The sequence below is a fragment of the Berghia stephanieae genome, chromosome 6 (genome assembly GCF_034508935.2).
Source record: "Berghia stephanieae isolate SIO BIC M18660-M18661 chromosome 6, UCSD_Bste_1.3, whole genome shotgun sequence".
Taxonomy (NCBI): domain Eukaryota; kingdom Metazoa; phylum Mollusca; class Gastropoda; order Nudibranchia; family Aeolidiidae; genus Berghia; species Berghia stephanieae.
The window spans coordinates 20,308,460-20,327,090 of record NC_088365.1 but is presented as its reverse complement, the minus strand read 5'-3'; the positions used below and the strand labels follow the sequence as shown (position 1 = coordinate 20,327,090).

The following is an 18,631-nucleotide window of genomic DNA, read 5'->3' as shown; positions in this document are numbered from 1 at the left end:
GCAAGTGCTGCTACCCTTTGGATTGGACGCTAGTCTATCGCAAAGTACTTTCCGCCAGATCTAACAGACCCGGCTATCCAACCACTGCTGGGTGGACAGGGGGGTCAGAAAAAAAAAGCTGGAATGCACCCGGGATCGATCTCGGTCCCTTTAATTTGTGAAGCGAGTGCTCTACCAACTGAGCTATGGGGACTCCCCCTCAACTTTAAAATCACATCTTTGTGTGTGTGTGTGTGTGTGTGTGTGTGTGTGTGTGTGTGTGTATGTATGTGTGTGTGTGTATTATGTGTGTGTTTTAGTGCGCCCATGTTTATTTGTAAATGGCAAGACACTCCACCCACTCGTTGTTTAGGATCGCTGGACCATGAATTTTATCTAAATAATCAATTGAATAAGTAGCTTTGTTATTATTTTCAGGCTTTAAGATCTGTCTCATTCGTCACCATGTGAATGTTAAATACGAGATATGCTTTGCTGTGTCTTATTATTTTGCAGTCGTATTGTGTCACCGTGTGCATGGTTTCTATTTGATTTCAGTTGAGATATTTTACAAGAAATCAATATTTCATATTGAAAACAATTCATTTAGATTTGAGTGAGAAAGATCTTGTGACTTATACTGAGAGAACATTTTATACCAATTGATAACGGGGTTTGTGAATGACTATTATTTGATATCATTTTCTAGGGATGCCTTGCGCTTCTATTTCGTGATAAAGGTATATTATTATTATTATCATTATTATTATTATTATTATTATTATTATTATTATTATTATTATTATTATTATTATTATTATTATTATTATTATTATTATTATTATTATTATTATTATCATTATTATTAATATTGTCACTATCATTTTTATCATTATTATTATTATTATCATTATTATTATTATTATTATCATTATTATTTTTATTATTATTTGTATTATTATTACTATTATTATTACTATCATTGGTATTATTATTATCATTATTACTATTATTATCATTGTTATTATTATGATTATCATCATTATCATCATCATCATCATCATTTAGCAATGACTATGAAAAATGTTTTTTTCGTTTTGTGAGAAAATGTTTTGTCTAAATTCAAAGCTCTATCTCCACTGATTAAAAATGTTTTTGAGTTTTGAAAATCCACTCATAAATAAACCAGTTATGCAGTTTCAAAGGTGTCATTTATTTGGATGACCCGCAAAGAGGAAGCAAACGCGAAAATATGGGACGCTTTTTCGGCAATTTTTTTCGATCTTTGGTTGTATCTTGCGTAATAAGTGGATTAAAAGGTTGAAACTTGGGATGGTGTTTTATTATTATTATTATTATTATTATTATTATTATTATTATTATTATTATTATTATTATTATTATTATTATTATTATTATTATTATTATTATTATTATTATTATTATTATTATTATTATTATTATTATTATTATTATTATTATTATTATTATTATTATATTATTATTATTATTATTATTATATTATTATTATATATTATTATTATTATTATTATTATTATTATTATTATTATTATTATATATTATTATTATTATATTATTATTATTATATTATATTATTTATTATTATTATTATTATTATTATTATTATTATTATTATTATTATTATTATTATTATTATTATTATTATTTATTATTATTATTATTATTATTATTATTATTATTATTATTATTATTATTTTATTATTATTATTATTATATTATTATTATTATTATTATTTTATTATCATTATTATTATTGTTGTTGGTGTTATTGTTTTTGTTGTTGTTGTGGTCGTCGTTGTTGTTGTTGTTGTTGTTGTTGTTGTTGTTATTATCTAATTATCATTATTATTAGTATTTTAACATAACATAACATGTTGTATAGGGCAAAATAGGATAAAATCAATTGAATGCCCTTAATATTAATAGTAATCTATTGATTAAAGATTACAATAATGTTACACGTGGTAAAGATAGTATTTTAACTTAAATGCACTCATGTAAATGTGGTGTACAAACATATATCTTTAAGAGTGACATGCAAAGCACACACACACACACACACACACACACACACACACGTATATAGAAGATAGCCATAATAATATAACAATGCATAATATATACAAGATTGAAAGGCATGTCAACAGAAGTGCAAACAAGTATTATTCGTCATATATAAATCTCCCATCATATAATTCCCTGTCTACTAACACCTTGAAATAATCCATAGATTCTGCATTCTTTGTTTCAAATTTCAAACTGTTCCATTTGTGGACAATACGAATACCGAACCAGTTTTGTTTTATGTTTGTTTTGCATCTAGAGACAAAAATATTAAACTTGTCCCCTCTAGTATTTTTGTAATTATATATATTATTATTATTATTATTATGCCTTTTGCGCCACGATATGATGATATCGTCGCCTAGGCATTCCACGAAGGAATATAGATAACTCATCAAACAAGATGTCTGATGTCAACAAGAATCACCCATGTTGTCCAAGTGAGCAAATTGGGGGTTAATAATCTTGCTCAAGGAAAAAAACAAAAGTGCCTGAAGCGGGGCTCGAACGTTATTTTCATAATTATTATCATCATCATCATCATCACCCCGTAACGTTTTTAGACAAATAATGTGACTGTCCAAAAGCCGTAGCTTGAAAAACCTCTTCCGTACTAGGACAGGACTGTCCTGGGACAGTCCTGTCCCAAATCTGTAACATATAGAATTTAGAGAATCTTCCGCACCTATTGGGACGGGACAAAACAGTCCCGTTGTGTCCCAAACCGTTGTGAAATGCTACAAAATCAACGGGACAAGACTGTCCCAGTCCCGTGTTCATATCGTTTGTGATAGTAGAAAAATATAGCAGACTTCCGCACTAGGACAAAAAAGTCCCAGACTTGGCGGCGCCGTGTCAAAGTTGAAATGCCTGTCTTTATTTTCTGCATCCCTACTACTACTACTACTACTACTACTACTACACTACTACACTACTATTTCTACTGTTGCTTCTGCTGCTGCTAATGCCACTAATATATTAATACCTACATCCCTTATATTTTGTATTTATTTCCAATTCCATTGTATTTATTTTCCAACAATAGTCCACACTTTATTTTAGTTCACTTTCTTTACTGCATTACACAGTTCCATTCCCGCCGCCCCTCTTTTGACATAATTAAGTACGCACCTTTTATAAATTTCTATTGCTCTGTTTTAATTCGCGCTTCCTCACAAAGTAGCATACAATTTCCTGCCCATCAATGTTTTTGTTTATGCATCTTAACAACGCCACTACCACATTATCTCATTCGTCTGTATTTTTAATTCAGCATGTGATGTTGATGAAGGGGAAACCCAAAACGTCCATTTTATCTGTTTTCGTATATTAAACTGAAGCTTACACTCAATTTCACAGTTATAATTTATCGATTTATTTCAATTCTGAATATAAAAAAGCAAGAACAATTCAAAAAATAATTCTATGTGATGAAACCACGTACAGAAGGCATAGCAACATAAACATTTTCGGCAATTTAAAAACGTATGTTTATAAATATAATTTAAGAAGTGTCACACTTTGTGACACAGCAGTAACGTGTCTAAAACCGGTCGCACATCTATTCGGTAACTTGTGGGATCAATTATCTTTATCGTTATATATTTCGGGAATTCTCAATGAAAATATTTTTAAGTTCTTCTGAGCCACTTGGACTCATTGTAAGACAAATTAAGTCTGGAAAACTGGAATAACCCAGGCGTCAGCCGCAATGCAGCGCCGCAAATTGAGCTAGGGCGAGGTATAACCCAGGCGTCAGCCGCAGTGCAGCGCTGCAAATTGAGCTAGGCGAGGTGACTTACTCAAGGCAGCACAGCGCATCAGCGGGTGATCGAACGGATGCCTTTCGGGTAAGAAGCAAAGACCGTACCACCGAGCCATGCTGACTTTCTATTATCCTCTTGAATGATGCTAGTCCGTCAAAGATTACTTTCATCAGCGAACTGGTACTCATTTGCACCTGGGTAAAATGAGGTGATTCAAGAAAGTCGTTTTAAGATAAGATCGGAGATCACCATAGAGTCTACGGAATTGACCCTTGAGCAATCTTTGGGTCATTAAAGGATGCACCCAATATTGTTTTCTCTTTCCATTTGTCTTTTTTTTCCACGTAGTAAAGCACAGAAATATGCAACCTCTATTTCATCCATTACTAGTAGTAGTAGTAGTAGTAGTTAGTAGTAGTAGTAGTAGTAGTAGTAGTAGTAGTAGTAGTAGTAGTAGTAGTAGTGTTGTTGTTGTTGTAGATGTAGTAGTCGTAATAGTAGTAGTAGTGGTTGTAGTAGTAGTAGTAGTAGTAGTAGTAGTAGTAGTCGTAGTAGTAGTAGTAGTAGTAGTAGTAGTAGTAGTAGTAGTAGTAGTAGTAGTAGTGGTAGTAGTAGTAGTAGAAGTAGTAGTAGTAGTAGTAGTAGTAGTAGTAGTAGTATAGTAGTAGTAGTAGTAGTAGTAGCAGCAGCAGCAATAATATTACTCTTGCTATAAGAATATTTCATGATTATATAAATCTTATGTAAACAAATCTCATTGTACAGTGTAAAAAATCATTATCGTCATGTCGTATCTTATGTTGATTCATAAAATGTGAATTATTTGAGTTGCAATTGCCTACAAATAAACTTTTGAATCTTGTAAAAAAAAAAATAATGCTTTCGCGCAGGTGTGTCCTGGGACAGTCCTGTCCTAGTGCGGAACCCCTTTTGAATAGAAGTTTTCTCCAGTGGGACAGGACAAATTTGTCCCGGGACAGTTTTGTCCTAGTGCGGAAGGAGGGTTAAACAGTGCCTATCAGCCACTGCCCAAAAGCCTTAACAGTAACTACCGTTTTACCGCCTGACGAAAAGGTGGAAATGCAAAGGTAAAGTTGACTGCCCAAAAACCGTATCTAGCAACAAGGCGTTTGGGCAGGCATAGAATTATACCACCGTGGTTACAATGGCGAGCTCAATGGCCTTGATTGAATTTACGGTCTTATGACATTTCTAATTTTCAAATCTTTCATTAGAGTTTTGCGCCGTATATTTTTTTTTATTGACTCAAATAAGCACAATGTTCTCCTCAAGGCTATATTATATATACTGTAAGTAGTTTGTATAAGTAGTTGACACAATGGGAGCGATCTATATTTATCTTTTCGTCATCGATCACATGATTTGTTGCTGTGCAATAAATTGGATATTTTTCAATGTATCTAAACACGCTGCATTGTTTATGAAAGTTGTAAACATACCAATGAGTCACGCTGAGAACAATTGTAACGTTGGATATTTCTCAAACTGAACACTTTTTACTATGTGGGGTCATTTTGAGCACATTTTGCAATGTGACCAATGACCTCGAGCACATAGAAATTTAATAAAGATCATGCCCATTCCGGGAGAATTATTGTTAATGGAAAGGCGTTAATTTTGATTGATAGTGGGTTTATGTTTCACAGTGTCAGCTTAATCTCTTTTTCTTTCACAAATACTGTCGTACTTTAATAAAACGTTTTAAAAAATTTGATTAGAAAATGTGTCCTTCAATTGGATTCAGTAGTCTGATGTCAGGCCGCTCGTCAACGGCGGCCATCTTGGTTCTAAACAAAGAAAAACATTACTTTTTATTCTTCATGCTGGCTGGAACTTTTCATATGTCTTGTGATCAGAATGCTTAAAAGTCAAAATATGACCAGATTCATAATGTTTTTTCCCCTCTGGATACGCTTTTATGCTCGTCGGAAAAGTATTTCATAAGGGCGTCCGCCATTGTTCCGATAGTTTAGAGCCTTTTACTAAGTTATCATGCGTCATTACGAGGGAAGTGACGTCATGACTGTTGAAGCCTATTATCGATCGTTTATAATAACCCTCGACACCCTTGATCCATAGAACCAACCCAGTAAACCATGTGTCAACTAAAACGTCTTTAATCTGATCGAGAAAATCATGTGATAACTAGTCACCCATTTGGCGGTATAAAAACAATAACAATGATCTGAAAGAAGTCGATTTCATTCACTATGTTTGCCCGAGCACGTGTGAAGGTGTGTCACAAATTCCATGTTTTCATTGGTCAAAAAACCATTCATTAATTGTTGGAGTGCTGATGAAACAAAAAATAAAGAAAATAAAAGAAAAGAAATAAATAATAGACTACTCTTGTGCTGTGTGAAATAAATATTTGATTCCATGCTAGTCTGTAGTTTGTAGGAGGAATTAATGAAGCACCGTGGAGTGCAATGATCATTGTAATTGTAAACCCGTGGAAAAGTCATATTTAATTGTTCATATTTATATTTAATATTTTTACTCATGCATTAATACATTAGTACAGTAAAAACCTACAAGTTTTTATTTTTTTTTTAGAAAGACAGATTTTCTCTTTTACTAATATATAAAAATTATTCACGATCTTGATAAATGAATTTGACTCTATTTCTTTCACGACATTTTCATAACACATTTAAATACAAAAATAAGCTAGCATTCGAATTATACAAACGTAGTGTTTTTATGCACCTCCTTTGACGATGTATCTTAACGGGCCGTTTTTATACACCTCCGTCACGCATGCGCATCACACCCAATTTCATCAGCGAAATTGTGTTTTTGTATTTGGACACGGCGAAAGTGATATTGTGACATCTGTAGGATGTTTTTGTTAATAAATTTATATAAAAATAATAATAATTTAAAAATCGAAATATAAAACCAGAAAAAAGAAGTTGCATTGAAGAAAAATTAATGTTTTAGAAAGACCTTATTAAATCTGATGAACAGTCAGATAGCTCCGTAGCCCAGTGGACAAGCTGTCAGACTCTAACCTTGAAAGTAGGTACTAGCAAAGAGTGTGTAGGGTAACAATCGTTACCCACACGCTCTTTGGTACTAGGTTCGATTCCCATTGTAGATATTTTTTTTTAAGTTTACTTTATTGAGAAAGACATCATTTTTGTTTGTTTGTTTTTTTTCTTTCTTTTTTTTTTTTGTTTTTTGTTTGTTTGGTTTTTTTTTTCAAAAACTTTTGATCATGTTTTAAAAAACCTTCGATTTTAATTTTCTAAAATTATTTATTTATTTATTTGAGATCAGTATTTGTGTGCCATGTTTCTTTTTACTTTTGATTTTTAAAATTATTGTTATTATTCTTTCAAGTGGGTAGTGGGGCAGATTGAGATCTGTCAATAGGAGGAGTAAGGCGTCTCCTTCCCTCCACTAGCCTGCGGGAGGTCCTTGGGCAAGACCGAGTACCCGCAATGCCCCCCGAACAGGGTTACGTGAAGTCGCGCCAGGCAGGCGATGGATGAGGATGGAGAGCAGCTGAAGGAGCTTCAGAACTGGTCTCTTCTTCAATGTGCTAGGCAGAGGATATCCTATGGATACAATGGCTGGGACACACGTCCTGTAAGGACACTGCTCTCTCACAGAAAGCAATGGCAAACTACTGTGAGTAAACCTGCCACGGAAACCCGAATGAAGAAAAGCAAAACAAATAACGATATGAGACCTGGTAATGAGACCCCCAAGTTAGATTGGTCTCCAAAGCGTATTGGGGAAGAACCTGACGCCGGCGGGAGTACCAGCCTAGTTGATGAAGGCATAACGCCTGACTGTACAGACCTGGGAAAGAACCGGAATACATGGTTAAAGCGGAACTACCTCATAGGAACTTGGAACATAAGAAGTATGGCAGCCGGTAAACTCAACACCATCATCAATGAAGCAGAAGAAAACAAAATAGACATTCTGGGACTGTCGGAACACAGATGGGCTGGAAGTGGACATTTCACAACCAGCTGCGGAGGAAGGATAATTTACTCAGGAAGGGAAAAATCTGGACAAAGCGGTGTGGCAATCTATCTCGCAAAAACAACAGTCAACAGCCTCATTGGATACAAACCAGTGAGTGATCGCATTGTTAGCATTAGACTCCAAGGTCAAGCTAAAAACATCACGTTTATTCAAGTTTACGCACCAACAACTGCTGCAACTGAAGAAGCAATAGAGAATTTCTATGATGCCCTACAAAAGGAAGTGGACAACAAAGATAAACAGGACATATTAATAATCGCTGGTGACTTTAATGCCAAGGTAGGACGAAAAAAGAACAGTGAAGAAGATGGAATCATTGGAATATCTGGACTAGGGGAAAGAAACGAAAGAGGCGAGACACTCATAGATTTTGCACTGGCAAATCAACTTGCAATAAAAAACACCATGTTCAAAAAACATCCAAGAAGACTATTTACATGGACATCGCCAGATGGAAGAACAAAAAACCAAATTGATTACATCATGATTGAAAAAAGATGGAACACCATAATTCAAGACGTCACGACCAAACCAAAAGCAGACTGTGACACAGACCACGAACTTTTGATATCAAAACTGAAACTGAAGCTTAAAATGAAGAAAAAAGTTACAAGACCTATTAGATACGAAGTTGACAGTATCAATGAAGAATTTGCGATTGAAGTAAAGAATCGTTTCCAACTGCTACTTCAAGATATCGAGGAAAAGGAACCGGATGAGATCGCAAATGAGACAAGGAAAATATACTTGGAATCCGCTGAAAAACACCTTCCTAAAAAACGGGGCAAAAAACAACCATGGATGAGTGAAAATACACTAAACAAAATCAAAGAGAGGAAAGACGCAAAGACGACTCATGGCACTCATAGCAATGTATACAAAGAGATAGCTAAGGAAGTGAAAAAGCTGTGCAGAACGGATAAGAAAGAATATCTCATGAGAAAATGCAGAAAAATAGAAGACCTTCAGAGAGAAAACAAGACCAGGGAAATGTATGATGAAATAAAAACCATCACAAAAAGTTTTCAATCACGAATAGGGGTGATAAAAGATGAGCAAGGTAAACCCCTCACAGAAGCAGAAGACATAGCAAATAGGTGGAAAAGATATTGTGAAGATATGTACACAGAAGACCAAATAAACGAAATCCAACCTTTGCAAAACAACATGCAAAATAAAAACGAAGAATCTAGCTTACCACCTCTAAAATCTGAAATAGAATGGGCAATTAAATCACTTAAAGATGGGAAAAGTCCAGGTTTCGACAACATTCAAGCTGAGATGATAAAAGCAAGCGAAGATAAAGGAGTTGAAGTATATCTAAGACTTTGTACGAAAATTTGGGAGAAAGAAATTTGGCCCTCAGATTGGAGGAGAGCAATTTTTATACCATTGCCTAAGAAAGGAGACTTACAACTATGCTCCAACTACCGAACAATATCACTCATCAGTCATGCAAGCAAAATCCTTCTAAAAATTATCATGAACAGGATTGAACGTAAACTGGAAGAAGAAGTCAGTAACACCCAGGCAGGTTTTAGAAAAAACAGAGGGACAAGAGACCACATATTCAATTTGCATCAAATTATTCAGAAGCATCGAGAAGTAAATTCTGGCCTCCACACTTGTTTTATAGACTATTCGAAAGCTTTTGATTGTGTTAATCATGAGAAACTATGGGAAACTCTCCTGGAGATGAACTTTGATCCTAGAATTAGAAACCTGATAAGATCCCTCTATGAGAACCAACAATCAGCGGTACAACTAGAAAGCGGAACAACAGAATGGTTCAAAGTTACAAAAGGAGTAAGACAGGGATGTATTCTATCACCCCATTTGTTCAGCATTTACACTGAAGGTATAATGCGAGATGTGGAAAACGATGTCAGGAGAAGTAATTACAACGAACCTAAAATGCAAGGTCTACCCATAAAAGATCTGAGGTACGCAGACGACACTGCACTATTGTCCACAACACCGGGGGGACTAGAGAATCTAATAACATCTGTAAAGGAACATAGCGAGACCAAAGGCCTTAAGCTGAATATAAAGAAGACCAAAATCATGAATACTGACAAATGCAAAACAGATTCCATCATAAAAATCAATGGAGAAGAAATAGAAAGAGTAAAGAATTTTGAATATCTTGGAGCCAGGATTGAGTACAACGGGAAATCGGCCCCAGAGATCAAGAGGAGACTAGCAATGGCAAGATCAAAGCTAGAAAAGATGAATAATATCTGGAAAGGGCAGTGCATTCAAACAAAAATCAAAATCCTCAAAAGTGTTGTTTTCCCAACTGCAACATATGGATGCGAAGCATGGACTATCAGCAAAGCAGAGAGCACAAAGATCACAGCTTTTGAAATGGCATGCTACAGAAAAATACTCAGAATATCATGGACTGAAAACAAACAAACAAAGAAGTCCTGAGAAGGATCGGAATAAAATCACCAATTCTTCTTCAAACTGTAAAGAAATTGAAACTAAACTATTTTGGCCACACGACTCGCCACGAATCATTAGAAAAGCACATTCTGCAGACAAGGGTAGACGGCAAGAGAGGAAGAGGTAGACCAACAAGAAGCTGGGAACAAGATATATGTGAATGGCTGGGAATGACAGCAACTCAAGCAAGTAGACTGGCGGAAAACCGTAATCTGTTTCGCAAGAAAGTTCGGGAAGCAACGTCCTACGCAGGATCAGCTGACTAGATGATTCTTTCATTTATTGTCATTGTATAAACGTACATCGGTAATCACTAAGCAGCGTGCTAAACTACAATCTAAAACTATTTAAACCTCATGGAGGTATGCAGCAACATTTTCATTAATTTACCATCACCGCCAACGGAGGTGCATAAAAACGGTGCGTTTTGTACACCTCCAATGGAGGTGCATAAAAACGGTGCGTTTTTGTACACCTCCAACGGAAGTGCATAAAAACGCCACCTTATACAAAATGTGTATTTCGTTCTTTTCAGTTAACAGAAAATCATACATTTCATAGAGGGAAGGAAAGAATTCATCAGTCGACATGAACAACTCTTTCGTCATAACCAACCTTAACATTGACTTCAGTTCCTTTAAACCGTCGGACAAAATTATGATTATCGATTTCGTCTTGCTTCCAACTGTATCAAGTTTAATCTTCGTATGCTTCATTGTGGCTCGTCATGGACTGCAGGCTTTTATCCAACCAAGGTACGTCATTCGCTTGTCCTTGGCAGCGGGAAGTACCATCGTTGCGTTGTTCCCCATGCACGCCTCATCTGTGCTGCATTCCTTTGAGAAGAACCCCGATCCTGTTGATTGCGTTGCTTTCAAAATGTCACGTGTTTACGATCTTGTATTCATTCCAGTTGCATATTCAATCGGATTGATTTTACTTGCTTTTGACATTTCCATGAGAGCTGCTCCCTCTGCAAACAAACCAATGCTCTCCTGTCTATCAAAATGTATGAAAACTCCACCTTTTGCGATCGTGGTCGCAGCTCTTCCTTGGATAACAGCCTTGGTAGTTTTTCCTCTGGTCTTATCAGAAATAGATAAGGGCAAATTGTGTCATTCAGAACAAAGCCATTCTCTTTTTATAGCAAGATTGATCGTCTGTGGAATTGGACCAGTATGTGTGGCTCTGGTGACTGCAATATGTTGCACATGGCTGACTGGAGGAAACTCTATAAAATTGTCTCCTATCATAGGTTGCAATGTTGATCCACGAAATACTGCAGCAAAGCAAACATTGTCCTCCTCTGCGTCGAAAAAGGATATAAGTATTGAGATAGAAAGATCGAACGAGGTTGAATCAACCCCTGGCAATGTGAATGATGTCGCTAACAAGGAAACGACCACCACCAAGACCAACGCCATTTCTAAACACAAAGACATAAACAATCCCAACACATTGCAAGGATTTGGACATCAGGAAAATAATGTTTTCAACTATAACTGGTCGGTTCGTTTGGACATGTTGATTATTTTGACTTGCTGTCTGATTTTAATGATAGCTATTGTCATACACACAAGTCTGTCCCTGGAAATATTGGAGAAATGTTTCTCTGATTATAAGAACTTTACCTTTTATCCGGATAAAGAAACCTTCATTGCTATTATTGTCAACCTGCAAATTGGTTGCCATTTTCCAGTCATAGCGTTTCTATATTCCTTCCCCATCTAAAGGAGAAACTTAGATATATATGTTATGCTGTGATATACAACAAACAGAAGCATCCTTGTGATTTTAAAATGGCAAATGTTGGAGTTAATTTCTTGCGAATAAAACTAGGAAACAATATTTACTTTAAGTCTTCCAAATATGTGACCTACTGTCTTAGAACGGTGTTATGTCATGATGAATCGAGACCCATAAAAGTGCTTTTAGAACTAAAATGCTAAGAAATACGAATTTTACTTTTAAAACTTTTTAGGGGGAGAGGGTTGGATATTTTTGCAAAGTCGGGAATTGTATAATTGGTTCTCACCATAACGAATAGAAAATAACCAAAATTTCCATATTTTTGACTATAGATTCAACTTCCTTCACCCTGTTCATCCCGATAATATAATACTGCATGTAACAATGTGCCATAAAGTCAGTGTAAAACTTTTACCATTACCATTTCTACTCATTTCTAATCATAATTTTTACCATTTCTTCAATAGGGAATGAGATTAGCTGAAGAGTAGCGTCCCTTGATTGGACGTCACCCATAGTCTGTGACGTCACCGGCGAAAAGTTATTAGAGAGAGAACGTCATGTTGGTTGTGCGCATGCGTCTCTCGTCCGCGCTTCCGGAAGCATATTTGCTTGTAACTTCTTATAATATGATAAGTGATTTATTTTCTCGTACCGTTTTTCAATCTCTCAGTGAACTAAATTAGCTTGAATGTCTACGTTATGTTTCAGTGATATTGTAATGAATTTTCTAACTAAAGGGTTTATATGTTGTTGTTTTTTTTTTTAATACAGCCATCCGTTGTGTGGTCTAGATTATGTTGCATTGGACCTGATAAAAATTATTATTATTATTATTATTATTATTATTATTATTATTATTATTATTATTATTATTATTATTATTATTATTATTATTATTATTATTATTATTATTATTATTATTGAAAATTATAAAATGAAATGGAAGAAACAGCTTCCTCTGTTGAAATATTTAGTATTTTTCTCTAGGCTAGGGCTATTGGTCAATACTGACGAACACAGGGCCTGTTCGTCAGTGATGACAAAGACATTTTCGAACTTATTCGTCACTACTGGATTATTCCATTAGTAATAAAAATATATTAAAAATATCCCAGGCCAACTTATCCCATGACTGTTAGTAACACTTAGACTTAAAGTGTGTGACGATTGGTAAAGATGATGTTGAGATAGTTGAATATTTTAAATATTTAGGAATAACCATTGATAGTCCCCTCAATTTCTCACAACATATCAATATAATATCTAAGAAAGTTGCCCAAAGATTATACGTCCTAAGGAAATTGAGAACATTTCAAGTAGGGAAGAAAACTGTTAAGAATTTAGGACTCATTGATTAAAAGTGTAATTGCCCGACTTAAAGATAAATCAAAAATTTCAAAATCAATCAAAGAGGCATCAAAAATAATAAACCATCCTCTTGATGGAGTAGAAAGAATTCATGGAAAAGCAATAGAAAGGAAAGCATTCTCAATTACCAACAATAAAAAACATATTTTATACCATGAATTTAGTCTTTTACCATCTGGTAGAAGGTTTTTTCATGTTAAATGTAGAACTAACAAGTATAAATCAACGTTCGTTCCATCAGCAATAAAAATGTTGAATATTTCATATGGTACAGCAAAACCAAGGATTGATGCGTTGACTGGTTGACTGATTAATTTAATTAATGTTAGATTAATTGACCAATTGATAATGATGATAATATTTGGTGTCGATTTGCCACAAATGTAGCGCATTGAAAATGAAATGAATATGTTAATGTTGTCTATATCGCACGCGTGAAAGAAAGAGAGGAGAAGAGAGAGAGAGAGAGAGAGAGAGAGAGAGAGAGAGAGAGAGAGAGGAGAAGAGAGAGAGGGAGAGAGAGAGAGGAGAAGAGAGAGAGGGAGAGAGAGAGAGAGAGAGAGAGAGAGAGAGAGAGAGAGAGAAAATAAGTAGGAGTGAAATATCTGTTCAGTTTTATAGTAATCATATAACGTTATAACAAGTGTAACTAAATTACAAATTGCCATATTTATGGACAATACAGATCTATTATTATAATAATAATTATTATTAGACAATTTTGATTTAAGTTTAACGCGTGGGGCAACAGAATGACTCTCGTTGTTTTATGCCGCCATAAGATTCTTGTTATTTCATGTATTAGTTTGGGGTTTTGTTTTGTTTTGTTTTGTTTTTTGCTTTTAGTTTTTTGTTTGTTTTTTATTGCTCATTCAGCCCATGCCAACCTGTTGATGGTTTCAGTTCTAAATTCATAAACAAAACCATGACGACCCAATAAAGATCAGATTTATCATTTTATGACATTATTGTACATTATTCTAACACTGGTATTGGCATGCCTCGACGATTTACCAGAGAGAGAGAGAGAGAGAGAGAGAGAGAGAGAGAGAGAGAGAGAGAGAGAGAGAGAGAGAGAGAGAGAGAGAGAAAATAAGTAGGAGTGAAATATCTGTTCAATGTTATTGTAATCATATAACGTTATAACAAGTGTAACTAAATGACAAATTGCCATATTTAATGGACAATACAGATCTATTATTATTATAATAATTATTATTATTATTAGACAATTTTGATTTAAGTTTAACGCGTGGTGCAACAGAATGACACTCGTTGTTTTATGCCGCCATTAGATTCTTGTTATTTCATGTTGTCCATTTTATTTATGTATTAGTTTGGGTTTTTTGGTTCGTTTTTATTTTTTATTTCATTTTTTTTTATTTTTTTTTTTTTTTTTGCTTTTAGCTTTTTTTTTATTGCTCATTCAGCCCACGCCAACCTGTTGCTGGTTTCAGTTCTAAATTCATAAACAAAACCATGACGACCCAATAAAGATCAGATTTATCATTTTATGACATTATTGTACATTATTCTAACACTGGTATTGGCATGCCTCGACGATTTACCAGAATCATCTATTTGGAATTAACTCACTCAATCCTAGAGAGTTTTGCTACTTTTCAAAATTGGAAAAATGTATTTAAAATGAGGATGTATATAGATCGTTTTATTCCATCCACTATCATTAACATGTAAAATCTAAAAACATTAGTTTTGATACTATACTACGCCTATAATTTGTCTCAGAAGAATGTAATAAATAGGCATGTGGTAAAAGTAACCCGGGTAAACTACGGATATAGTTGGTGTTAGGGTGGAGTGAGTTAATAGGATTATTATAAAAGAATCCGAGAAGAGTGAAGATTTTAAATTTCTACATAAAATCTAGGGGGATTAGGGACACAAGACCCCCGGAATCGTGCAAATTAGTGATGAAGGCATGAATTTATTATTGCTCTGTACAGAAGGCTATGTGATCTAGTGGTATGACACTCGCTTTCGGATCGGAAGGTCCTGGGTTCGAGCCGCGTTCGACGCATAGTTGAGTCCTTGGAAAAGACTCTTTACTCACATTCTCTCACCGTACTCAGGTGTAAAATGAGTACCTGGCAGTTAACAGCGTTGTCTTTGTCCGAAAAATTGTAATATCGCCTAACAGGCGTCATGTCTCGTCCTACATGTTAAATGTTGCTGTTGACCAGGGACCCCTTGTAAAGCGCTATATAAAAGCTCAATAAAAAAAAAAATTTAAAAAGGCTGCCATCCGCAAATAGTCTCAGTTGAGTTCCTGGCGTCATCATCATCATCATCATCATCATCATCATCATCATCATCATCATCACTACCACGATCACCACCACCACCTCTCCAACATCATCATCACCACCATCATCACTACCATTATCACCACAATCATCTCATCATCATCATCATCATCATCATCATTATCACCAACATCACTACCACTATCATCTTCATCACGATGACGACCAACACAACACCAATAAAACTAACACCAGCAGCATCTCCACTCCCCCCCCCCCCCACCACCACCCCCACCCCTCCAGTCCTCATAATAAAGCTCTACTATCGGCCCTTACGGTTCCTATATCACATATAGACACATTTTTTAACAATGATTATTATTTAAGCCAAAATAATCAACCGCTTACACGGGCTAAAAATAATATATATTTCAAAAGCGCCGAATTGTCAACAAATATGTTATGGATTACTCCCCTTTGTTTTAATATAGCTCGCATAGGCGGATTTATATATCCCTATTTTAAACTGTTAGAGGAATTTCTCAATGTGGTTCTATATCAACATCGATTAATAGTGGTCTCAAGTTACTTTGTACCAAATTTGGTGCTTTCATCACAAATTTGCACAATTTTACCCTAATTCCCCTAGCTATAATAGTTACGGAACACAATGACAATCGTGCAGGCGTAGGAAAAACAACCGGTTTGAAAGCCATGAAAATTTGTGACTAATTTCCTCTAAACTGTGTCATGTCGGGCTGATTGAAAATGTTCAAAATTGATTTTATGCACAAAATCTATTAAACTTGTGTTGAGTTTTTGTTTTTTATTAAAGAGAATGATTAAAATTTGTTAAACTGACAAAACTATAGGACGTGTTGAGTTTTGTGTTTTATTAAAGAGAATGATCAAAATCTGTTAAATTGACATAATCAATAATTTCACATGTAATGACCAATCGTTTTACTGTTAAATCCATATTGATATTTGGTTAATTCAGATATATTACCGTTTGGAAGTTATAGGTGACATATGTTGTTGAAAGAGTTCCCAGCATATCGATGGTTGCGGTCTGGATACGATAATATCTCGTTTATAGTTTGGAGGGCAGACGCACTATCTAGATATAAAATCGTTTGGAAATGTTATGAATTGGGTTCCGCGAAATGGATGGTTATGGTTTGGAGACGACATAATAATAATGATAATAATATCACGCACAGTTTGGAGGGCATGGCGATCTACACATCGCTCAAACTTCCTGTCTTGATTTTCGGATGGCAAAGTTGTGAGCTTTTCAGTCAATAGAACTAGAACAGCATCTATTCCCGTGACCAAAATTTGATATCATCATTTGATGCCTTCATCATCATAATAGGAAACACAGGTGTGATGTCAAAAAACTGGTTCCAAGCTCAATGTAAGTGTAAAACCATTCTTCAGGAGGACTGGATACCTTGTGGAATTCATCTTCTGGTTTCAGATTGATGGCTTCTTTTTTTCTAGTCTAAATAAATGCTGGTCGTCTATCAAAAGGTCCTCTTTCGTCGCTCTTTTTTTTATCTCCCATAATCTTAAGAATCTGCCTACGGTATACATCCTGCTACTAACTGAAACTAATAAAGTTATGCACCTTATGATTCAATATGTAACCTTTTCATTATAAGTCCTCCAAAGGACTGGTCAAATCCCAGGAGTTTGGAACCGGAAGAGTCGAAAATGTGACGTCATCATTTCTCTGACTTGTTGCATCGCAACTATACTTTCTGTACTTCTCATTACTGCCTCCACCACTAGTATATATTGCAACCACATATTATTATCACTATCATACGATAGGTGGATATTCATTTAGCACAGGGACCAACTCCCACTCTCCTTCCAGTTCTAGTGCATCCTAAAATCTTGTAAGAAAGAGTTCTCATAGGCCAGTTTTAAATCTTTCGCGCCAGAAAAACAATTGACAAAAGATGATAGATGTCGAGTGGATTTTAACATGAGAGAACTAACAAGTTGAGAGCAGACCCTAAAAAGGACAACAAAGGGGATAGAATAAACAACAAGATTGACCCCCCCCCCCCCCCCCGCCCCTTCCCACCTTATAATACGAATGGCAACCATCAATAAATCTCAAGTCCTTCACCCAAGACTTCGAGGAATCGCAGGTCAAATGTGCATAGGTCTCTTACTTGTCCCTGGCATGGGAAAGCCACCAACAAGTGCCAGCACCCGTGGGTCAGTACTGACCAATATCACTCCGTTTTCTCTATAAATATAAAGTCATGGGGGCCAAATGACCCCCAAATCAGGAAATCGCACTTTCTGTATTTTTCTCATTTGCCTTTTGGACCCCAGATCGGGAAATCTCAAATTCCAGATGAGCATGCTCAGTGTGAGTAAACAATGCACGTGACAAGCATGAAATTTGGCATGGTCATGGACCTCATCATTTTAGGAAAAGTCACCAAACTCCAGGTCTCTGCGTCAAAAATTGACTGTTTTATGAATAAAAAAACATACCCTTGGGGTCTTTTTGGTCCCCAAGAATGAAAATAGGGTTAAAGTCTCATCCAGACACCAACAAGGATCCCACTAAGAGGAATACACTCAAATGTTTACAAATCATATGTTAAAAAAAAAAAAATAACAGTACATAACAAAGGGATGATTTACAAGGGAAAAAATATCATCTCCCAAAACTAACTATACATTTGGCTGTTTCCCTCTCAGTCAGGGTAACCGGCCAGGGCCAGGGCCAGGACAAAGCCAAGTAATCTCATTCCCAGACAAAGACAAAGCAAGTTGGAAAATAGATATAGGGGGATATAAGACAGCAAGTATCTCCCTGCCCACTATGGGAGGTCAGGAACCCCACCCAGACACTGAAAGTTAAAAATAAAAATAAATAAAAATTAACCCAAA

The 18,631-nt window shown here is 35.4% G+C and overlaps 2 protein-coding genes across 3 annotated transcripts; both read left to right on the top strand.

The window, feature by feature from the left end:
* The first annotated feature begins 467 nt into the window (after positions 1-467).
* Positions 468-16,578, top strand: LOC144974641 (uncharacterized). Of its 2 annotated transcripts, none has more exons than XM_078917715.1 (2): positions 468-719; positions 10,858-16,578. In XM_078917715.1, the coding sequence occupies exon 2, from the start codon at positions 10,911-10,913 to the stop codon at positions 12,051-12,053; it is 1,143 nt and encodes a 380-aa protein (XP_078773841.1). In that variant the 5' UTR covers positions 468-719; positions 10,858-10,910; the 3' UTR covers positions 12,054-16,578. The 2 variants fall into 2 exon arrangements, with proteins under 2 accessions (XP_078773841.1, XP_078773842.1); XM_078917716.1 differs by lacking the exon at positions 468-719 and adding an exon at positions 7,378-7,508.
* Positions 7,362-10,861, top strand: LOC144975796 (uncharacterized). Its single transcript, XM_078919982.1, has 2 exons — positions 7,362-9,817; positions 10,858-10,861. Exons 1-2 carry the CDS (start codon positions 7,362-7,364, stop codon positions 10,859-10,861), a joined length of 2,460 nt encoding a protein of 819 aa, XP_078776108.1.
* Positions 16,579-18,631: the final 2,053 nt, after the last annotated feature.